General features: G+C 43.1%; 1 protein-coding gene across 2 annotated transcripts in view; it reads left to right on the top strand.

Annotated features, from left to right (window-relative positions):
• The first annotated feature begins 429 nt into the window (after positions 1-429).
• Positions 430-24710, top strand: part of GXYLT1 (glucoside xylosyltransferase 1) — a 35207-nt gene continuing 10926 nt past the window's right edge. The window contains exons 1-7 of one of the 2 annotated variants that reach the window (XM_073652015.1): positions 430-695; positions 8518-8610; positions 15033-15213; positions 16236-16361; positions 18880-19131; positions 20729-20852; positions 22613-22782. In XM_073652015.1, coding sequence (XP_073508116.1) covers positions 535-695; positions 8518-8610; positions 15033-15213; positions 16236-16361; positions 18880-19131; positions 20729-20852; positions 22613-22782 — 1107 coding nt within the window. In that variant the 5' untranslated portion in view covers positions 430-534. The remainder of the gene's footprint in view (positions 696-8517; positions 8611-15032; positions 15214-16235; positions 16362-18879; positions 19132-20728; positions 20853-22612; positions 22783-24710) is intronic. The other variant, XM_073652016.1, reaches the window with a different exon arrangement.

Below are 24710 nucleotides of genomic sequence, written 5' to 3'. Positions count from 1 at the left end.
TTTTACAGCCAAGAACATGCAGAAAAGCTGCGGAAATTTTCTGCTTCATTTCTGCATTGTGGGCACATAGCCTGATATTTATTTTTTACCATTCTCTCGGGTCACACTATATAAATCTATGCTGTTTGCATGGATTTATATAGTGTGACCAAGTTGTCAAGCACTTTCCAAGTGATGCTAAAATCGCTTGGAAAGCGTCAACCCGCATGCGAAATCGTATGTGCAAAACGCTTCACTTCCGCATGTCCCTGGCAGGAAAAACGCATGTACAATCCGCATGCGTTTTTTCTGCCAAGGAGATGCAGAAAACGCTCTGGAAAAATCCGGAGCATTTCTGCATCGTGGGCACATAGCCTTACGTCTCGTGTCACCGCGCAGCACAATGTTATTATAGCTCATTATTATGTTCTTCCTTACGTCTCCGCCCACCAGTTTGCAGCCACGCCCCCGGATCCAGAGCTCGGAGCAAGGTCCCGGAAGGAAGCGGCTCTGTAGCAGCAGCCGACGAGCTGGCCCTGGCCGGGGGACAGTGTGATGAGGCGGCCGGCATGGCGGCTGGTGCTGCTGTGCCTGGCCTGCGGCTTCTGCTCTCTGCTGTACGCCATAATTCAGAGAGGCAGCGGGAACACAGAGGTGCAGGAGCCGGCAGCCACCTCCTCAGTGTGGGGACGGGGGGCGGCGGACCAGCAGCACAGGTACGTCCAGGAGTCACATGACCGAGTATGGGCGGGGACATTGTTAATAGTGTAGTCATAGCCCGTGTAACGTGAGCCACCGGCAGAGTATATATACCGCCCTACGGTGTGCCGGGCAGAGTATATATACCGCCATACGGTGTGCCGGGCAGAGTATATATACCGCCATACGATGTGCCGGGCAGAGTATATATACCGCCATACGGTGTGCCGGGCAGAGTATATATACCGCCATACGGTGTGCCGGGCAGAGTATATATACCGCCCTACGGTGTGCCGGGCAGAGTATGTATACCGCCCTACGGTGTGCCGGGCAGAGTATGTATACCGCCCTACGGTGTGCCGGGCAGAGTATGTGCACCGCCCTACGGTGTGCCGGGCAGAGTATGTGCACCGCCCTACGGTGTGCCGGGCAGAGTATGTGCACCGCCCTACGGTGTGCCGGGCAGAGTATGTGCACCGCCCTACGGTGTGCCGGGCAGAGTATGTGCACCGCCCTACGGTGTGCCGGGCAGAGTATGTGCACCGCCCTACGGTGTGCCGGGCAGAGTATGTGCACCGCCCTACGGTGTGCCGGGCAGAGTATGTGCACCGCCCTACGGTGTGCCGGGCAGAGTATGTGCACCGCCCTACGGTGTGCAGGGCAGAGTATGTGCACCGCCCTACGGTGTGCCGGGCAGAGTATGTGCACCGCCCTACGGTGTGCCGGGCAGAGTATGTGCACCGCCCTACGGTGTGCCGGGCAGAGTATGTGCACCGCCCTACGGTGTGCCGGGCAGAGTATGTGCACCGCCCTACGGTGTGCCGGGCAGAGTATGTGCACCGCCCTACGGTGTGCGCTAAATATACATTGTCCGGGCATATAGTGTGCCGGGCAGAGTGCACCTCCTTATAGTGTGCTGGGTGTGCGGTGTGCCGGGCGGAATGCACCTCCTTATAGTGTGCTGGGTGTGCCGGGCAGAGTGCACCTCCTTATAGTGTGCTGGGTGTGCCGGGCAGAGTGCACCTCCTTATAGTGTGCTGGGTGTGCGGTGTGCCGGGCGGAATGCACCTCTTTGCAGTGTGCCTGGCATGCGTTGTGCCAGGCAGAATGCGCCACTTTAGTGCTTGCCAGTTGCAGCACAGAATGCCTGTGCCTGCTTCTAGCTCCTCCCGCCTTCTCTTCCTCACCCGTTTCATAGAATTGTATAAGCACCAACTGTCCTCTCCTATCTCCGTAAATGGAAAAATCTATCATCACTGTATACAGATATTACACATAAATTGAGAGGGAAAGATCAAACCAGGAGGAGAAAGAAGCAGACTTCTATGATAAGATATATTACAAAGTTGCTTATTTTCACGTGTACTATTGATTACTTAAAACGACAGTTACTCTTTTTAACATGTCTGTATTTTTTTTTACCTTAGTTTTTAACAATGCAAATGGTAGGAAAAGTTTTTTTAAATTTTTTTTTTCTTTGCTCAAAAGAAAATCATTTCATATCCTGCACTGTCCTTGATCTTGATTGACAGTAGTCATATACTTCTATGAATGTGTCACGTTCGGGTTGGGAGACCCGCGACTAGTCCGTGCATTGTGGTGCGATCTCGGACAGATTCGTACAGATGTCTGAATGCGTCATAACAGTGAGCATGCACTAAACTCAGATCCCTGCTCCTGCAGTGTCGGTGCTGGTATTCTCTCATCTCTGGCTCCTCTTGAAGCTGCTTGCTCACTACACTTCATGGTGGAGTGAGTAGGGGGGCCCAGATTGGCAGAAGGCGGAGATCAGAGTGTGCCCGCACCACACCATTGTGCTCCTCCAGTGTCTCTACCCACACACAGGGACTTGAGTTTAGGGACCACTTGCTCTAAGAAAGTCAGGACTGTCAATTAAGATCAGGGACAGTGCAGGACCTGCACATCGGAGGCTGTATGGCTATGTGCCCACGATGCAGAAATGCTCCGGATTTTTCCTGAGCGTTTCTGCATCTCCCTGGCAGTAAAAAACACATGCGGATTGTACATGCGTTTTTCCTGCCAGGGACATGCGGATGTGAAGCGTTCTTCATATGCATTTCCGCATGCGGGTTGACAAGCGCTTTCCAAGCGATTTTTAGCATCACTTGGAAAGTGCTTGTCAACTTGGTCACACTATATAAATCCATGCAAACAGCATGGATTTATATAGTGTGACCGTAAAAGAATGGTAAAAAATAAATATCATACTTGCCTTCCGATGGCCCCCGCAGTCTTGCTTTGCTCCGTCCTGGCTGCCGGCAGATCGCGGTACACTGAAGGACCTGCCGACGTCAGCATCGCGTGACCCGTCACATGACTATGACGTCAGCACAGGTCCTTCAGTCAACCGCGATCTGCCAGCATGGGAGGACGGGCGCAGCGGGGACCGTCAGAAGGTAAATATAACATTTATTTTTTATTTTATTCTTTTTTTTTTACAGGTTCTATGGTACCCGGGTCCTGAGGAGAGTCTCCTGTCCTCCACACCCGGGTCCCATTTTAAGAAACACTAAAAGAAATCAAGATAAAAAATGTGGTACTCAGTAAAGGTAGTTTTTTTCAGACTAAGCAGAGTGAAAATACTATGGAATCACTCCAATTCTGAGAAAAAATTATGGAATCATGAAACACAAACACACAAAAGAACACTCCAATACATCACTAGTATTTTGTTGCGCCACCTCTGGCTTTAATAACAGCTTGCAGTCTCTGAGGCATGGACTTAATGATTGACAAACAGTACTCTTCATCAATCTGGCTCCCAGCTTTCTCTGATTGCTGTTGCCAGATCAGCTTTGCAGGTTGGAGCCCTGTCATGGACCATTTTCTTCAACTTCCACCAAAGATTTTCAATTGGATTGAGATCCGGACTATTTGCAGGCCATGACATTGACCTTATGTGTCTTCTTTCAAGGAATGTTTTCACAGTTTTTGCTCTATGGCAGGATGCATTATCATCTTGAAAAATGTCATCATCCCCAAACATCCTTTCAATTGATGGGATAAGAAAACTCAAAAATATCAATGTAAACTTGGGCATTTATTGAAGATGTAATGACAGCCATCTCCCCAGTGCCTTTACCTGACATGCAGCCCCATATCATCAATGACTGTGGAAATTTGCATGTTCTCTTCATGCAGTCATCTTTATAAATCTCATTGGAACGGCACCAAACAAAAGACCCAGCATCATCACCTTGCCCAATGCAGATTCGCAATTCATCACTGAATATGACTTTCATCCAGTCATCCACAGTCCACGATTGCTTTTCCTTAACCCATTGGAACCTTGTTTTTTTCTGTTTATGTCTTAATGATGGCTTTTGTTTAGCTTTTCTGTATGTAAATCCCATTTCCTTTAGGCGGTTTCTTACAGTTCGGTCACAGGCATTGACTCCAGTTTCCTCCCATTCGTTCCTCATTTGTTTTGTTGTGCATTTCCTGTTTTGGAGACATATTGCTTTAAGTTTCCAGTCTTGATGCTTTGATGTCTTACTTGGTCTACCAGTATGTTTGCCCTCAACAACCTTCCCATGTTGTTTGTATTTGGTCCAGATTTTAGACACAGCTGACTGTGAGCAACCAACATCTTTTGCAACATTGCGTGATGATTTACCTTCTTTTAAGAGTTTGATAATCCTCTCCTTTGTTTCAGTTGAAATCTCTCGTGTTGGAGCCATGATTCATGTCAGTCCACTTGGTGCAACAGCTCTCCAAGGTTTGATCACTCCTTTTTAGATGCAGACTAACGAGCAGATCTAATCTGATGCAGGTGTTAGTTTTGGAAATGAAAATTTACAGGGTGATTCCATAATTTTTTCCCCAGAATTTAGTTATTCCATAGTTTTTTCCCTCTGCTTGGTCTGAAAAAAATTACCCTTGCCGAGTACCACATTTTTAATCTTGATTTCTTTTAGTGTTTCTTAAAGCCCTAAAGTTGCCATTTGAAATGACTTTAGTTTTGTGCCATGGCTTTTTGCACCTCTTTTTCGTCATGTGTTAAATACTTTTTCCCTGTGCCAATTCTCAATATTACACACAATTTAATTTATGGACATCTATGGTTTGATTTCTTTGCCTCTGTGGATTGGATGGGTTGTTATCGACAACTGGTGAGAATTTCATATCAATAGCACCTTTAGGTATATATGTACTTAGAGAATTGGTGACTTGTTCAATACTTATATCACCAGCTGTGTATGTGTGTATATATATTTTCACGTATTCCACTGCGACGACACCGCGGAGATCACGCGTGCCGTCACTGTGTTACGGATTTCGTCCGGAATCGCGAGCACACTCTCCAGACTACTCACTTCTTGGGTATCGGCAAGCGACCAGTGAGCATATGGCGTCACACTTCTGGATTCCGACGCATGGAATACGTGTTTATGTCCTCCGTATGGTCACTGTCAGATTCACAATAGCCCTATTGTTATTATTCTCTGCCAACACCGTCCAGATTTGAAATATAATACAGACCTGAGCGGGCGTCTGCATTCTGGTAGCCTATAAGGCTTTAGGGAAGGGAACGATTACAGGACAAAAGAAACAGAACTATTAAATTTTATATTTAATCCAAAAGGGAGGCAGTGTTTAGGAAAAATATATACAAGGATTTTACAAAGGAGACATTAAAATACATAAGCAGTTACACAAAATAATAAGGATTAAGGAAGAAACTTACTATACGATCGCTGAGACGATTCAATATAGGTGGAGGGGAGGCTCCCCGATTTGATTAGACTGTTATCGAACAGGATCCTGTGCTTATAATCCTTAAATCCCTCTGGCAATGAATGAATGAATCTCCAACCTCAGCAAACCATTTTATGCTGAAGCGAGAGATCTGCCTACACCCCTCCCCACCCCCCGTGCCGACATCATGTGGGCTCTGCTCCAGTCTTCATGTTTGTATTAAAAATCTTGTTTTTGGGATAACTTATCGCTGGTTGAACCCAGAAGCCCAAAAGTGGTACCATAATTTCTATTATGATTTTACCTTCATTTAGAGACTACACATCGCATAATTGCAGTCTGCTGTTCTGGTGCTTTTGCATTACAGCTCCACGGTGGGGTTTTCGGCTACGAAAAAATAATGAGCATATCGCTGCTCGGCTGACCCTGCCACTAAAAATATAGGTCCCATTATGATCAGAATTATGGAACTTCAGTTATTCCATATTTCGTATCAGTGCCGGTGAGACCAGAGGTTTCCCTTTGAAGCTCGGGAAGCAGCCTGAACAGCTACACGCAAACTACTGCAAGCCTGTGTCTACTCACCCTCTGCGTCTGCTAGGGAGAATGATGCTCGCATTTTAATTATGCTGGTGGCAACTATCTTGCCAGCCCTTGTGTACAAGGCCTTACTCATAAGTGTGCTAATTGGGGGTTTGTGCTGAGATTTACATGGAGATAGCTCTTGTACTGCAAGTGGTCGATTGCTAGCTCTTTTCCTGGGACAAAACTTGGAAGGGAGGGGTGTGGGGGGCTTCAGGGAAAGAAAGAGAATATTTTCAATATTTCTCTGACATATCTGTCTATCTATCTTGTGGCCACTTTAGCCGTTAAGGGGCTGTCCAGTAATGCCACAAATAAGATTTAATATCCTTGTAACTGTAATTAATGTACACCTATACAGTATCTAATGCTTTGTTACTGCCGAAACAATAGGGTTTGTATTATACATTCTGGAAAAAAATGGCAAAAATTGTGTGTTACAAGGAACAGATGCTATAAAAGTATGTGGTCCTGATGGGTTTCAGGAGTTTAGTTGAGCTTTCCACAGGTAATCTGGTTTAGAAGGTTTCATTTCTGTTCATTCTGTGCCTCTACTGTCCTACTACGGTGTTCAAATATTCTCCATTTCCCTGGGCTGTGGGAACTGAAGTGGACTACAAAGTGGTTGTGGTGAACCACATATACCATCACCATATATGCTGTTCTATGCTCATGATGATAATACAGGGTGAACTTCTCACTGCTTTGCAAGGGGGGAAATCCATGTTGGCATCTGCAGAATAAATTGTCATTCTGTACATCTTGAGTGTATTGTGCAGCTAAATTTATGCTGTAGAATTTCTCCACAGCATGTGTTTGAGATTTCTTAAAATTCACAGCGCTCGTTCTGTAACACAGCAGATTGTATATACCCTAACCGAGACCAAAGGTTCCTGTATACAGGGACAATAGAAAATACATCTGTTGGTAAGCAGAGAGCTCATCAATAAAACACTTTCGAAAAATCGTATGTGAAAAAATATTCAGCAATATTTAAAGGGAATCTGACAGTAGGATCAACTCTCCTAAGCTGTCTATATGTGCATGCAGGTCATAGGAAGATGAATAAAATGATACCTTGATATCTGTGATCCGATGTCTTATTCCAGAGAAATCCATGTTTTTCTTATATGTAAATGAGCTGTAAGATCTATGGGCCGAACATTGATCTGCCTGAGAATCTGCCTCCCGTCCAGTAAAAACACTCTTCAAACCTCTATAGGAAATGACAAACCCCTTCAAATACTTTTCACAGAGGCTTGCAGGGACCCACTCAAAATTGTTGGGATTTCCATAGAGGTTTCGGTCTCTCATGACCACAAGAGTAACACAATCCACCCCACTATTCTTAGCATCAAAATGACAAAAGCTTCAAGGAAACTCTGACCAAACGTCTTATCGGCATCTGCTGGGTTTCAATTAGTTAAAAATTGAAACCATGATGCTAGTGTGAACAGACCCTTGTATGATAGTGGAGCTCTGAAGCGTGGCACAATTTGGATTATTTTTTTGTCTGTGCTGCAGTAAGGCCCAATTCATTTTTACGAGTTCCCATAAAATTACTGTGCCCCTGAGGCAAGGGCCCAGATGAATGCGACTGAAGCTAAAAAAGTGGAAATATTTCTATGCAAGCGATGATGAAAAATGTACATAAACTTTATTAAAAATTGATATCAACACCAATTATGATATAAAACATGTCAGAGCATCTGAAATCCAGAATAAACCAGGACTATGGCAGTATCCAATTAGCCCTACAGTCCAAGTATAAAGTAACTAGCCGTGGTGTATACGGGAGAGCTAAAACAAAAAGTTATAAACGTAAGCCTCTAGGAAAAAGGAAGATTTAGGACTCCAATCTAAAACGTACTGCATGTAAATGAAGAAATGGGCGGCACGGTGGCTCAGTGGTTAGCACTGTTGCTTTGCAGCCTTGCAGCGCTGGGGTCCTGGGTTCAAATCCCACCAAGGACAACATCTGCAAAGAGTTTGTATGTTCTCCCCGTGTTTGCGTGGGTTTCCTCCGGGTTCTCAGATTGCCTTCCACATTCCAAAGACATACTGATAGGGAAATTAGATTGTGAGCCCCAATGGGGACAGCGCCAATAATGTCTGTAAAGTGATGTGGAATATGATGGTGCTGTATTAGTAAGTAAAAGAAATAAATAAAATCAAGTAAAGGTAAGATTAGTGAAAATAAGTTGATTGGCAAACCCATTACTTGTCTGCGGAGGAATCTGGAGCTTTTACCAGAGCTGAAATCAAATCTGATGTTCGCCTCATTAAAGTGATCTGGGGGTGGAATTGGGATTATTAACTGGAGTAAGCAGGCCAGGATAAGGTCAGACATAGTAATTCTGTGTCCCTCCGTGTAGCCCCAAGCCTCGAGTTCCATGTTTAGTGTAGTGCCTGTCCTTTATAATATAAGGATGAACAAGTCTTTTAATTGTGGAGAAGTTCTGTATCTGTGTAATTGTACGTTTCTGAGTTCTCACTGTTTCTCTAATAGCTGGAAACTTTTGTATCTTATTCTGTCAGGTGTAAAGATTTCTCTGTCTCTTTCTGGAATCCCTATTGGATGCTGCCCACTGGTGTTTGTGGAAAAGACTGCTTTTGGGAAGCTGCTTTTCGGTAGGACTTGTCTTTATGGATTTCTTAAAGGAATAGATGCCTTCTTCTGGGTTTCTTTTTAGTTATTTACTGGAGTCTAACCTCAGTTTTCTTTTTCAATATCTGTAATCTTTAATGAAAGGAATGAATTAAATTGAGGGTATTGTCTTGTTTTAAAACAATCTTTTCAATCTCTGGATAAGGGGATAGAGCTTAGTCTGCTTAGGTGCTGCCAAAAATGACTATTTGGAAGGAGAGTGTGACATTTTTGTAGTTTGATTTATTGCTGTTTTTTAGCAGTGTATCTAGTCTCTAGATTGTATAGAGAAAGATTCTTGCCTGTGAACTCTCCAGTTTTGGATCAATAAGCCCTAATTTGGTCCTATGTCATCAGACGCTGACAACCATTTTATTATTGTGCAATAAAAGTAATCTTTACACCTCATGCTCACGTTACCCTTAACATTATACTATGATAGGAAAGCCCCTTTAACTTCTTCACACAACACTATTGACTATTTGCCATCTTAGAACAACAATAAGTAAATTCAAATGTTGGCACAGACAGGAATCCGCTCCCTTTGCAATGACAGGTATCCGAGATAATCCATACCTGGCCCCTTACCATAGTCATAGTCAATGTAGACCGTGGCATCAAAGTGGCTGATAAGGCATCATGCTGACAGGCACAATACACTGAAAATCCAAAGTATTGCAGTGTAGAAGTGATTGCATGCTAAGTGTTTGAAAATATCAAGGAATAAATCTTTTTTTTACATTATTTTATTCTTTTATCTTACATATCATTAATTCCACAGACATTGTCATCACTGTTCCCTAGAAGTAGGTCTTTGGAGTATGTGAGGAAACCCGCAAAAACACGGGGAGAACATACAAAATCCTTACTCATGTGGTCCTTGGTTGGATTTGAACCCAGGACCCCAGTGCTGCAAGGCTACTGTGCTAACAATTGAGCCACCATGCTGCCCAAAAATGCTTTATTATGTTACAAATTATGCATTTTTTTTTCATTTTTTTAATTTTTTTGTAATGAATTCCATTATAGTAATGGAAAAAAAATGTAATGAAAAGCCGTACCAAAATGACTGTTCTTTATAGTGCAGACTCCAGCTCCACAGCGCTCCAGAAGCAAAAAAGAACAAAATGTCAGGGCGCCAAAAATATTGACAATTGCACCTTCAATTCATCACTTAAAAAGTCACACAGCTCCATTGACACAGAAAATGGTTGTAACACGTGTTCTCTTTTTTTTTTTTTTTGTGTCGCCCAAGTGTTCATAAGTGTTCTTTCTGCCGAGTCTTCAGTGGTCATGAGCTGCCGCTCCCCCCACCGACTTGTCACTGATTGACGGCTTTCTCCTTTGTACAGTATGTGAAGACTCATCAATCATTGGGGTATGGGGGGCCGCTGCTCAGGAATACCAGCAATATGCAACAAAATGATGAAGTAGTGACAGAGCCCCTGATTCTAGGGCTGTATTACTTGCATATAGGGCTGCCTAAACCTGGTGAAAGATTTCCTTTACTAGGATCTTTTCTGCTAAGATAATCTTTCATCTTAATGGATTCTGTTTTGTGGGTGAGATATAAGGTGTATTCCCACAAGGCGCAAACGCAGGAGATGTTCCAGATGAAAAATCTTCTATATTTTACAATATCAGTGATATGCCTGAGATATTAATAAATATTATGGACTCACTCTGAGAATATCCTTAACGTTACTGACTGACGTGAGGATATGAAATCCTCAGCATTTCAATGAAACTATATATATTTGTGCTTGATAAATGTCAGCTTGTTCCAAGAATTAGGAGACGGCAACAAGATGCGGGCCAGGTCTGTATGAGCCGATCAGAGATGGTCCCTGCACCCAAGTTCTTACTCATGTAATTTTCTTTGATGTCACAGTGATATTTTTTACATTGAATAATTTGTATACATGTGGACTTAGCATTTTAACAGTTTTTTACATATAGTGAGAGTTTGTCTATTCATAGGTTGAGTGTGTTCACTACATTATGCTAGCATATATTGCCATCTTGTGGTAGTTTTTGAATATTACATAACTGATTTATATTTGGGGAACTTGAGTTATGAGGTTGGTCAGTTGAAATCAAGTTTTTATGTAAACCATAGATTTTTTTTCTAAGAGTTTTTTTTTCCCCATTTATTTCATAAGGAGGACTTGATCACCTCTATAATTGTACCTTGTGTGTGTGTGTGTGGGGGGGGGGCTCCTTTAGGTAATACATAAGATTTGTCTATAATGCATTTTATACAGGTTTTCAATTTTTTTTGGGCTTTGTAAATGATGTAATCAGTTTATTAACCTGATGAGTAATGGGCACCAGTTTATCTATATCTTTACTGTCATATTATATGGATCTTTATTTTATTTTTCAATGCCTATAGGCTTGCAGTAGAGAAAAGTAATAAACCTCTGCAGGTCCAACCTTAGATATTTACAACCACTGGCCCAGTGGTTGGCTGCAGCGGTCATGTGCACTTGGTGATCATGACATCACCGCTGCAGCCTGTACTATTAAAAAATAAAGAAATTTAAATGAAAGACTCATAAAATTGTTCTTTTAACAAACTTTGCTTAAATCTTACGCATCAAACTCTGGCACGCAAGATGATTTTATTTGGCTTGCAAAGCCAGAACCACCACCCCTATGTGGGGCCCACAATACTGTATGGAGGACTATGTGGGGCCCACAATACTGTATGGAGGACTATGTGGGGCCCACAATACTGTATGGAGGACTATGTGGGGCCCACAATACTGTATGGAGGACTATGTGGGGCCCACAATACTGTATGGAGGACTATGTGGGGCCCACAATACTGTATGGAGGACTATGTGGGGCCCACAATACTGTATGGAGGACTATGTGGGGCCCACAATACTGTATGGAGGACTATGTGGGGCCCACAATACTGTATGGAGGACTATGTGGGGCCCACAATACTGTATGGAGGACTATGTGGGGCCCGCAATACTGTATGGAGGACTATGTGGGGCCTGCAATACTGTATGGAGGACTATGTGGGGCCCGCAATACTGTATGGAGGACTATGTGGGGCCCGCAATACTGTATGGAGGACTATGTGGGGCCCGCAATACTGTATGGAGGACTATGTGGGGCCCGCAATACTGTATGGAGGACTATGTGGGGCCCGCAATACTGTATGGAGGACTATGTGGGGCCCGCAATACTGTATGGAGGACTATGTGGGGCCCGCAATACTGTATGGAGGACTATGTGGGGCCCGCAATACTGTATGGAGGACTATGTGGGGCCCGCAATACTGTATGGAGGACTATGTGGGGCCCGCAATACTGTATGGAGGACTATGTGGGGCCCGCAATACTGTATGGAGGACTATGTGGGGCCCGCAATACTGTATGGAGGACTATGTGGGGCCCGCAATACTGTATGGAGGACTATGTGGGGCCCGCAATACTGTATGGAGGACTATGTGGGGCCCGCAATACTGTATGGAGGACTATGTGGGGCCCGCAATACTGTATGGAGGACTATGTGGGGCCCGCAATACTGTATGGAGGACTATGTGGGGCCCGCAATACTGTATGGAGGACTATGTGGGGCCCGCAATACTGTGTGGAGGACTATGTGGGGCCCGCAATACTGTGTGGAGGACTATGTGGGGCCCGCAATACTGTGTGGAGGACTATGTGGGGCCCGCAATACTGTGTGGAGGACTATGTGGGGCCCGCAATACTGTGTGGAGGACTATGTGGGGCCCGCAATACTGTGTGGAGGACTATGTGGGGCCCGCAATACTGTGTGGAGGACTATGTGGGGCCCGCAATACTGTGTGGAGGACTATGTGGGGCCCGCAATACTGTGTGGAGGACTATGTGGGGCCCGCAATACTGTGTGGAGGACTATGTGGGGCCCGCAATACGGTGTGGAGGACTATGCGGGGCCCGCAATACGGTGTGGAGGACTATGCGGGGCCCGCAATACGGTGTGGAGGACTATGCGGGGCCCGCAATACGGTGTGGAGGACTATGCGGGGCCCGCAATACGGTGTGGAGGACTATGCGGGGCCCGCAATACGGTGTGGAGGACTATGCGGGGCCCGCAATACGGTGTGGAGGACTATGCGGGGCCCGCAATACGGTGTGGAGGACTATGCGGGGCCCGCAATACGGTGTGGAGGACTATGCGGGGCCCGCAATACGGTGTGGAGGACTATGCGGGGCCCGCAATACGGTGTGGAGGACTATGCGGGGCCCGCAATACGGTGTGGAGGACTATGCGGGGCCCGCAATACGGTGTGGAGGACTATGCGGGGCCCGCAATACGGTGTGGAGGACTATGCGGGGCCCGCAATACGGTGTGGAGGACTATGCGGGGCCCGCAATACGGTGTGGAGGACTATGCGGGGCCCGCAATACGGTGTGGAGGACTATGCGGGGCCCGCAATACGGTGTGGAGGACTATGCGGGGCCCGCAATACGGTGTGGAGGACTATGCGGGGCCCGCAATACGGTGTGGAGGACTATGCGGGGCCCGCAATACTGTATGGAGGACTATGCGGGGCCCGCAATACTGTATGGAGGACTATGCGGGGCCCGCAATACTGTATGGAGGACTATGCGGGGCCCGCAATACTGTATGGAGGACTATGCGGCGCCCGCAATACTGTATGGAGGACTATGCGGGGCCCGCAATACTGTATGGAGGACTATGCGGGGCCCGCAATACTGTATGGAGGACTATGCGGGGCCCGCAATACTGTATACTGGTTGGCCCGCGACTTTGTCCAAATTTTTCATTTTGGCCTTCTGTGTTTTGAGTTTGACATCCCTGGCTTAAATCAATAGTATAGGTGATAAGATAAAATTACAAATTTTCTACTTATCAGAAAAATTGGCTTCCTTCTCCCACTTAACCAGCCACTTCTTACCCCCTCCCTGTCTCCTGAACTCACCATCCACTGTGAAACAGCCCATTATCCTCTATGGAGAGGGAAAGGGTGAGGAGGAGTGAGCAGCAGGTAAGGTAAGGGAACAGACAGAGGCAGACAGGAAACATTATGCAGACCTCTGTAAATACATAAGATGCCTCAAAAATATTAGCAAAATGCTCAAAAAATGTCAGAATGTCAAAAACATTGAAAAAGCTCTCACAAAACGCTAAAAATAAGATTCTTCAGATTTACAAAGCTTCAGAGGAAGGGAGAATTTCCTGAAGCGTCTTTCACTTTGAAATGCTTGTTTTTGGCTGCCTGAAAAAGAGGTTAGGTGCACATACTTTAAAGGGGTTGTCCCATGAACAATGTACATTTAATCAATAGATCTTGGAAAAAAAGTAAGTTCCACAATTGGATGTGTTTAAGAAAAAAAAGGTCCTGCGCTGAGAGAGTCCTACAAATGTGCCCCACGTATGTACTGTTTAATGCCGGTGTCTGACAGTGCAGGAACATGGTGTGCATATACCACAATTCCTGATCAGGGAAGATAGAATAAATGATAGTACAGGCAACATAGCAGTGGCTTGCAGATGCTACTTTCTGTGAGAGAAAACTTTACTCTGCTTGTTTTATCACAGGAGCAAGTGTTTGTCCCGTGTCTCCAGTCCCCTGAGCTCAGCATAAATCATATCTGTAAGGTAGACGCTCTGGCTGCCACTGAGCTCATGTGTCACTGACTTGATGTATGATGAGCTCCGAGTGCTGGAGATGCAGCAGAAACGCTCGCTCATGTGATTAAAACAGGGAAATGTTTACCTCACAAAGAATCAGCTGTGATCCCGTGCTGTAATGTCTGTATACTCTTTTGTGTCCTCCCCTGCCCAGGAGATGTGGTATGATCAGATCATGTTCCTGCACGGTCAGACACAGCCATTATACAGTACACAGCAACACATCCAATTGTGGAACTTATTATTCCAAGAGCTATTGCTTAAATATATTTTGTTTTTGAGAAAAGCTTTCAAGGGGTTGTTCCACAGAGAACACGTGTGCTCGACTGAGCCAAGCATCCTTGTGTATGGGGGAGTTTGAAAGTTAGCGGTTGGGCAGGCAGCTATCTAATGTGTATGGGGGTCTTAAATCTGCCAATACGCTGTGTACTAAGGCATGTTCCAGACTCCTAAGCTCGGCTTCACACCTAACAGCAAGGTTACATGCGCATACGGAGCTGTCGGGAATCCATGCACATAGGGAGGACAATATTAGTCACAAACATTTCAGCAGCAAATCTGCTACTTGATGTTGTTTTATCCATTTGTATCTGTAACAAATTGCTTTTTTTCTTAATGTTTTTCCTAGAAAGGAGTGTATCGAAAGCCATTAGAACATGCCAGCCTACACATCGCATGAATTCCACACTGACACTGTAATATACCTGCTTCTAGATGTGTGATTTAATTTTTTTTTTTCTTGCAGTTACAACCCTCTTAAGAAACAAGAACTGGATCTGGGTCCCATGCACTTGGCAGTGGTGGCTTGTGGGGATCGGTTGGAGGAGACCATTACGATGCTTAAGTCTGCAGTTCTTTTCAGTATAAAGCCTCTTGAGTTTCATATCTTTGCTGAAGACCAGCTGCACAATGACTTCAGCACAATTGTGAGTAATTCGCTAGAGCCCAGTTTGGCTTTGACGATCTAGCATTTCCTAAGATGGTGGTTTTGTTATTTTTAGTGTTGGCAGAACTCTCATTCAGAGCATCAACGTTCCTCTGGGCAAGATCAGCTGTGTATGTGTAGCTTGCTGAGGCACTCTTAAAGGACTACTTTTGGCCTTCAGCTGATGATTTTCAACTCATTAAGAATTGCCATTGGAGGAAAGCCATGGTAGTTTCCTTCCATCTTGATCCAGAACAGAAATCTATAGGCTACTTTAATGGACTTTGTAAGCCAAAAGCAGGATTTAGAATAATTGATGGAACAAATCTCTTGAACTACACCATCTAGTAAACTACACCAGTTTGTATGTTCTCGCCGTGTTTGCTTGGGTTTCCTCCCACACTTCAAATACATACTGATAGAGATTTTAGATTATGAGCCCCAATGGGGACAGCGATGATGACGCCTGTGGAATATAATGGTGATATGTAAGCAAGTAAATTAACGTCTTCCCACTAAAGGTGGCCCATGTCTTCCTGCCTGGTCAAAAGCGATGTGAGCATGTTCAGCCAGTAGGGAGTATAGGGGATGCTTTTGTACCCTTTCTTTTATGCTTATTTTGGGACATATGGAAGTAGGAAGGCATTCCCTCCCCATTTGGACCCTTCTCGATGAATGAAGGCCACCGTGGCCGACTTGAGCCATTCTTGCATTATCAGTTTTCATTTGATTAGCCACGATTAAATACTACATTTCTCCAGCAGCAGCTGCTAGAAGGGACATGTGGCAGGTTGTGCTTTCTTCCTGACTGAATGTCATTTCATGGACAGTCCCATCCCATCGGATCTAACAAAAATCAAGTGAATAATCATGTGTCTTAAGAATAAATACTTCGCATTGGGCACAGCCTACTGCCAGAATAGCGTGATTATTAATAAAGTACATAGCAGTTAAGATAAAAAGCTGATTTTATATGCGGACATTACTTGTGGGGACCGACAGTAATGCCGCCATGTTTTACAGCTCAACAGTTGGGGATTTCCTGAAAGGTTTAAGTATACAGTATACCCTATATCCTTTCCGTCAAAAAATGCAGCAGAGTGGAGGAAACTTTTTAAGCCGTGTGCATCACAGAGATTGTTCTTGCCGGTAAGATTTATTATGTCCTATATCTACTGTGTTTTTATATATAAAATGCTTTGACATCTATCCATATAAATGTTATGCCAAACACTGCATAAGTAGCCAGCAGAGGGGTTGGGGAAAATGGTTGTCTACTGCCCATGGCAAGGTCTGCTCTTGTATTCTGCATATGTATTAGGTGGATTATGTGTTATGGTCCTGGCAGAACCAACCGCAGCACCTCCTAAATGTGACGGGTACAGTGCCCTCACATACCAGAAACCCATGCCCCCTCCCTTCATGTGCCTACCCTGCTCCTTGTCTTCTAGGAGGAAGGGACTATAAAAGGCAGATCAGTAGTCCTCCTCGGCCAGTGCCCTCCATCTGTACGGTAACGAGTCGGGAGCAGGTATATGATATAACGTCATGGCCTGTAGCCATGGGAGCTGTGAACAGAAAACCAGTTGTGGACCTGGACCTTCCCTTTTTAATCCCTTAAAGACCAACAATTTCAGTTTTTTGTGCTTTCATTTTTTTCACCCCTCCTTCCAAAAGCAATAACTTTTTTAATTTCCCACAGACATAGCCATATGATGGATTGTTTTTTGCAGGGTTAGGCTTACTTTTGAATGACTCCCATTTTGCCATACAATGCACTGGAAAATGGGCAAAAATTTGCAAGCGGGTTGAAATGGTGAAAATAAGCAATTCTGCTATGTTTTTTGGGGTTTTGTTTTTAACGGCATTTATTCAGTGGTAAAAATTACCTGATGGCACAGTTCTCCAGATTAGTATAATTCTGGTGATGCCAAACTTTTGTAGATTTTTTTTTTTAATTATTATTTTAGTTGAGAAAAAAATTATCATTTTCCATCGTTTGAGCTGTCTGAAGGCTTGTTTTTTTTACATGGTGAACTGATTGTTTTATTGATACCAATTTGGGATAAATATGACATTTCGAGTGTATTTATTGCATTTTTTTTTTGTTTAGAGAGTCATGGTGACTGAAAAAAATGCAGTTTTTATTGTTTTTTTTTTATTCTTTTTCTTCTTTCTAACATTTACCAATCGGTTTCATTTTATTTTTTGCTAGACCAGACTTTTATGGATGTATTGCAGTTTAGCAATGCCAAATATGTCTATTTATTTTTTTTTTTTTTTCGTTTTAATAAGGTAAAAGGGAGGTGACTTATTTAGGTGACTTTAACCTGCAATCACTTATACTATATATTGCAATACCACTCAATTGCAGAATATAGCTATAATCTCAGACTCCTATGGAGCTCAGCCTGAGCAAGATAGCAGTGATGGGGGCTTTAGCAGGCCTCTGGCTGCCATGGTAACCTGTTGGTGTATTGTACTTTTCGAGGGGCTGATGGGAGTCAGTGTGTGAGAGCGCCAGCGATCATTCCGAGATTAACCGCGGTGCTTAAATGACTAACAGAAGTGATTGGAGCTCAGCTCTGACCGCTGCCATTAGTCCCAAATGCTGGCTTTGTAGCATAATCAATATCAACCACGTGTGAAAGAACTCCTCGCCTGAACCCTCTCCACTCTGTCACCCCCCATCTATGACATGTATGTGGTTGTGCACTAAATGAAGAAAGGGAACATGTCAGAAAATGATTTGCTGTTCAAATCAGGCTTTTAAGTTGGAGGTATTTTTAAAAAATGTTGGTAACATTTTTTAATACTTTTCACTTCGCAATATGTATTAAGAAAAATTGTTAAAACCTTCCAGTTTTCACACTGGTTATTGGTCTATTCTAGACTCATATTTTTTTGTTCTTTTAGGAAATCCACATGTGAATTAACAGCAGTAGTCTGCTTCACACCCAATCTTTGTACTGAAACGTCTAATAAGCATGTGCAAACTTCATTGTTATTAGCTGTGCATAGAGGTGTCATCTGTCATTGTAATCATGCCTGTGATGATAATGAGACTTCTGAAAAGTCTTCTGTAAAGATCCAGAAATAAGAGTCTAAAAGCCCCAGAACCAACTGAAGTCAGTGTGCTTGGGAAGCTTCATATATAAGACATACATAAGTTCCATATATGACAGGTCGAAACATTGCTGCTGTCATTATGTGGAGCAATAAGGATCTTATATATGAAACTTCCTAAGGAGTGCTGTCTTCAATTGGTTCAGTGAATTTTACATTGAGTGGATCCCTTTGGTATATTTTGACTATGACACTCCCGTATACCTAATGTGCTGCAGACATACCTATTTAAAATCCCCAGTCACTATTGTAAAAAAATTAAAATTAGTTTTTTTATTTAAAAAGAAAGACTGTCATATAAAAAAAAAATGTCAACATTTATTTTAAAAAATTTATTGTGTGTGTATATATATATATATATATATATCTATATCTATATCTATATCTATATATATCTCATTAGTTCATTAACACAACGACCTGATTCAAACAATGGGTCATTTTCTGAAATGTTATTTGTAGGTAAGTTGGTTCACAGTGGGTGACGCAGACGGATGGCTATTACTTTAATGGTGGCATAATGGTCTGTTTTTCTTTCCAGCTGATACTCAAAGATGTGGACTCCTTGCTGTATGTTGACACAGACATTCTTTTCTTGCGTCCTGTGGATGATATTTGGTCCTTTTTACATGAGTTTAATGCTACTCAGATTGCTGCTATGGCTCCAGAGCATGAAGAGCCACGTATAGGCTGGTATAACAGATTTGCACGCCACCCTTTTTATGGAAAGACTGGCATTAATTCTGGAGTCATGTTAATGAACATGACACGTATAAGAAGAAAACACTTTAAGGTAAGGAATGACTGCTTCATACAAAGGCAGCTGTCTTCTAACTTTTTTATTTTTTTGTCCACACAGCCTTATGTGGGCTTGTTTTTTTGCAGGAAGATCTGTAGTTTTGAAACCATACAATGTACTAGAAATTTAAGTGCGGTGTTGTTTGTATGTGTGGGTCATTGCGATGTAAATGTAATCCTCCAGATCAGTACAATTATGACAATATCATTATTGAATTTTATTTTGTGCTGTAAAATTGTTTTGGGGAAACTCGTAAAAAAAAATTCCGCCTTTTCATTTTTCTGTGACTGGAGCGGTGTGAAGGCTTGTTTTTATGCGTGGCAAGTTGACATTTTTATTAATAGATGCACTGTTTTGTTCACTTCTTATTGCATTTTTTTGGCAGTGTTGCAGCGACCAAAAAAAAAAATTCTGCCATTTTGATTTTTTTCTTTCTTTTTATGGTAAGATTTAATAATTTTATATTTTGATCGGATACTTACCGATGCATTTTTTTTATTTTTAATTAGGGAAAAAGGATATTACTTAAATTCTTTAATTATTTTTCTATACTTTAAAAAAAAAAAAAAAAAGAAAAGTTTTGTTTTTATTAAACTTTTTTATAGTTTTTAAATGGGACTTGAACCTGCGATTGTCTGATCGCTGATAAAACATACTGCAGTACCAAGCTATTGCGGTATATAATGAAAATCATGGTCTTCTATGAACGCCAGCCTCAGGCTGATCGTCACAGGAGTACCGTTGTCTTAGGCACAGGGACTTTGAGCAGCATTGAAGAGGTTAACGACAGCGGGTGAAGCTCATCTCTACTCACTGCTGATAGAGGCGGATGATGTCTGTAATACAGTGTCTATCGTCAATGGTGCAGGCTCAGGACATGAGCCTGCATCAAAGAAGTGGACCCAACCTACGATTTAATAGTAGGTTAGTACCATTGTGTGGTCTCCTTGCCCTCCACAATCTGTAGACTGTATAGTCACCCCGATAGAGGAGTACCCTTGTGTGTTAAGCGAGAACTATGAACAGTGATCTGTAGAAAACGTGAGCCGTCTGTTTGTCAGGGCCAGTGGTCAATGTGAAAATGGGATTTTTTTTCTTCATTGTAAATAATTACATAGAAAATGAAAAAGTAAAAAAGCAAAAAAATGGACATAAAAGGCTTAAAATTACACTTTGATCATTCATTCCTGTTAATGATGGCTATGTCCTCTTTCTAACACTGATAGTTTGTTCCAAAGACACTGATGCATGTGCCATATTCTCTTCTGTATATGTAGGCTTGTATTACTGCACTTCCAGTAGTTCACTAAGGTGTCCACAAGGTGGTGCTATAAGATTTTCAAAATTTTCAAGCTTCTGCCTTGCGTCTTGTAACATTCACAATTGTTTAGACATGTCTCAATGTGTCTTTAAACTTAGATTATTGTGTTGTGCCCTTGCCCTCTCAATAATTGGTCTCCTATAATCATGTTGGGTATTTTGCTGGTTTGACAATGTGTTCTTAAAGATTTCAGTGTATTGTCATTTAGAATACAAATCAAAATTAGAATATGAGAATAACTTAGTATAAATTGTTTTGTTTTTCACCTAGAATGACATGACCACTGTTCGCCTGCACTGGGGGGAAATCCTTATGCCATTGCTGAAAAAGTACAAGCTAAACATAACTTGGGGGGACCAAGATCTATTGAATATCATATTTTCTCACAACCCAGGTAAGTCTTAAAGTAGACCTGTCACCAGGGCAAAAGTGGCCAGTCTCTGCTCTTATTTTATTCCCTTCTTGTTTTTTTTTGTTTTAAATCCGCCATACGGTTCTAGAGTTATGAGCCTTTTCATTTAGTGCTGATTTGTATGATCTTTATTAAGGGGTCATGGCTCAAAAGATAGTGTAGAGCATCTTAAAGACACTCTCCAAAGAATCCTTTGAGAAAAACCCCCTTGTAAAAAATATCAATATTAGCGCTAAATAAGAAGGTCCACAACTCTGGAACCGTGCAGCTGAAAAGAAAAAAAATAGAAAAACTGAGTAAAGCAACAGGACTGATCAAATACCGGTCACTTTTGATCTAGTGACAGTTTTTTTTTTAAAGGGAACCTGTCAGCAGTCTTTTGCAATGTAATCTGACAGCAGCATGAGGTAGGGACATAGACCCTGATTCCATCAATGTATCACTTAGTTTACTGGCTGCAGCAGTTATGATAGAGTCACAGTTTTCTCTGTTGCAGGTATAGCAGAGTTCAGATGTTGAGATGTGTATAACCTGACCCACACCCCTGATTAGCAGCTTTCTGTTAATATACATTGTACACAGAAAACTGACAATTGGTGGTTGGTCTACAAGGCACCTAGTCCTCTAGTGGTAATCTCCTGCTGATAAAATACTAATTGTGTTTTAAAAAGCAAATCATAGCCCAGTAAGTGATACATTGCTGTAATCAGGCTCTCTTCCCTTACATCATGATGCTCTCAGATTGCAAAGCAAAAACCTGCTGACCGATTCCATTTAAAAGAAATTTCTGTGAATTTTTCATAGGCAAAGAAAGAGTAGACCTCTTTGCACACACATGAAAAACCCACTTTGTTTTTCATTACATTTTGTGAATGTATGTGCACATTTGTAGTGCTACTAGAGTTATTAGAAAAGTTGCCACTTTGATTCGGTCATTTAAAGGGTATTTGTTCAGTCCATTTGGGGCACTCTTCTCAAGACTATCCATGTCTTTACATGGCTTTACAATGAAAGCCCCACAGTTTACAGTTGCATCCAGTAAAAAAAATGACAATTTTATCCTTCACCATGTGAAGATATTATTGAGCTGCTTTCTCCTGCACAGTATATGTGCAGGGGATTATAACCCCACAATTCAGTACACTCTTCCACAACCAGGTTGTAATGAGATCATAACTTGAGGAGGATATTCAATTCTGCAGAAGGCAGTTTCCTAGCTGTGAAGGATATCCAGATCTACAGAAAGCAGTGAGATAAGTTCAGAATGCGTGTGGTGTACGTTATCCATCTTGGGCTCTGGAAATAATCCTATTTAGGCAGCACATTGAAAGGAGCCATAGGTGAATGTCTCACGTGTGCAACTGTATAGACACCAGTTGCATAAATCTGACACCCAGAAAATGTGATATCCACTGATCATGGATGACCTAGTCAAATACAGTGCACTAACCTCTGCTAAATTCTGGAAGATTAGTACAGTGGGCTATATAAAACCATACCATCTAAAATGCATGCTCTGTACAGACACTGCACCAACAGGGGGTGCTATCATAGATACCAGCAGCATTGAGAATGACAAACAATATTATAGATTATTCCGGTGTGTATAGAAGTGACACATACCAGATCATGCCTTGTGATTTCATGGTAGTTTTCTATAAACTTTTAGAAATGAATATGTTTTTCTTTTGTCATTGGTATCCATGTAGAAATAACATTGTTTTGTTACTCCTTTACAACAGAAAGTCTATATGTCTTCCCTTGCCAGTGGAATTATCGTCCTGATCACTGCATATATGGAAGCAATTGTAATGACGCTGAAGATGGAATTTTTATTCTTCATGGGAATAGAGGTGTATACCATGACAATAAGCAGCCAGCTTTTAGAGCTGTATATGAAGCACTACGCAAGGTAAGGTTTAGCATTTAATTGTGTTTTTGATCATTTCAGTACAAAGCCAAGTTTACCTCTGTGCATGTTTAGTTTACCCAATTCCCATTATCACAGTGTGGAACGTGCCAGTTTACATAAAGATGTGAAAAGGCATGGCATCCTCACTCTGGGATCATGACCCCATAGTTTCCTCAGCGCACGCTCCTTGCTGCTACCACAGACACAGCAGCTGGGAAAGTGAGCAATGTCAGCACTCAGATTCTGCTTTGAGGTCTTACACGTTTAATGGCAACCATGACATGTTATGAGTTTGACTGCAGGAGATCGCTCCCTCTGTCACTTCACTCAATAAGCTCCCTGCAACGCAATCACAGGAAGCTGAAGGTTGCTATGGAAATTGGAGCCTAACATTGGCTTTCGAGTTTGCCATAGATCATTCAGACGTCCTTTTTTTATGTACGTGTTCTATCTATGGTTTTCACGAATAGAACACATACCCATTATAGTCTATTGAGCTATTCACATGTCTGTGTTGTTTTTGCAGACCGTGTTTCTGCGGGAAAAAAAAGATGGATACATGTCCGATTTTGATCTGTGTCACGGACCAATACAAGTATATGGGTCTGTGAAAATCGTGGACAGCATCTGTGTGCAGTGCATGTGCTGTCTGTGATTAACAGTGCAATGGATAGATAATTTGCAATTTTATTTATTTTTATTTGTACTCCCATGACAGCACCACGAGAAAGAGAGGATCCACCCATCAAGGACAGGAAACCTACAGGTTAAAAAGGGCGGCACCTCTCTCCCGCCTCAGTTTAGGTTTCCTGCCCTTGATAGGAGACCTATCAGGTACCTGCAGGATGAAGATTGGTCTCTTGCCCAGATGGATAGACAGGGTGCCTGGAGCGGTGATGTTCCTGCCCTAGTCGGTCCTGTACTTCTGGAGACGCCACGGCAGGGCTCATTGGGGCACCTCCGTGTGCGTTGCGCTCAGCGTGACATCCCCTCGGTGGAGCTGGATAGTCCAATATGTGTGGGACCGCATGTGGGCAACCCCCCCGCTACACTACACAAGATATCTGGGCCGCTCCGGTGGGGAACGTGTCAGGCGCGGCCCTTTGACGTGTTTCCGGGCGCCGGCCTTCACCGGAAGTGGGCTCAGCTCGCGCAGCCAGGAAGTGCAGGACCGCATGCGAGCAAAGTGGGGACACCGGAGCTCTGCCGGACGAGGAGATAGGGCGTCCTGCCAGTGCTGCTGGAAGGCAGGTCCTTTCCACACATGTACCTGTATGGCCAGTATATTAAAAGGCCTGGTTGCATATAGAGGTGCTTCCCAGCCCCTTGTTTTTTCCTTGGCAATGTGGGAGATACTCAGGAGCTATCACCTCAGCAAGAACAACTGCTGCAGGAGCAGCCCTCTGGGGAGCCCTCACAACAGGCGGTGCAACGTCGTTCCCAGTCCGGGTCCAATCGTTCAACCAGGAAATTCACCGCAAAAAGCAGGAAGGAAGGTCCTGTCGTTCGGCGTGATCCTCCGCCGGTTAAGAAGGATTCCTCTGCTTCTACGGTACCACATATTCCAGGGGGTAAGTGGAATATTTGTGAAAGTTCTACGAACTTTGTTTTCTTCTACTTCTCTGTCTATAAATTTTTCAGAGCAAGAAATTTCCATTTAAATCAAAACATAAGGAATGTGCCCTATGCAACAGTCTGCTCCCTGATGCATATATTAAGAAATTATGCCAGCCTTGTATTGACAAGGTGATGACGGAAGAAACCCCAGGGTTTTCCTTGGGTCTAAAAACTCTAATTAAAGAAGAAATAGGCAAGGCTTTGCGAGGGAATTCTGAGGCCAGGCATTCTCCTCACAACCCTCGACCAGGCTCAGACTCTGATATCTCAGACATTTCTTCCTCTTCCCTCTCTTCCTCTGATAGCGAATC

This window comes from Phyllobates terribilis, unplaced genomic scaffold, assembly GCF_046119375.1.
Source record: "Phyllobates terribilis strain yellow unplaced genomic scaffold, ASM4611937v1 Scaffold_11__3_contigs__length_659146591, whole genome shotgun sequence".
Taxonomy (NCBI): Eukaryota; Metazoa; Chordata; class Amphibia; order Anura; family Dendrobatidae; genus Phyllobates; species Phyllobates terribilis.
The sequence above is the reverse complement of the archived record's forward strand: the minus strand, read 5'-3'. Positions and strand labels throughout refer to the sequence as shown.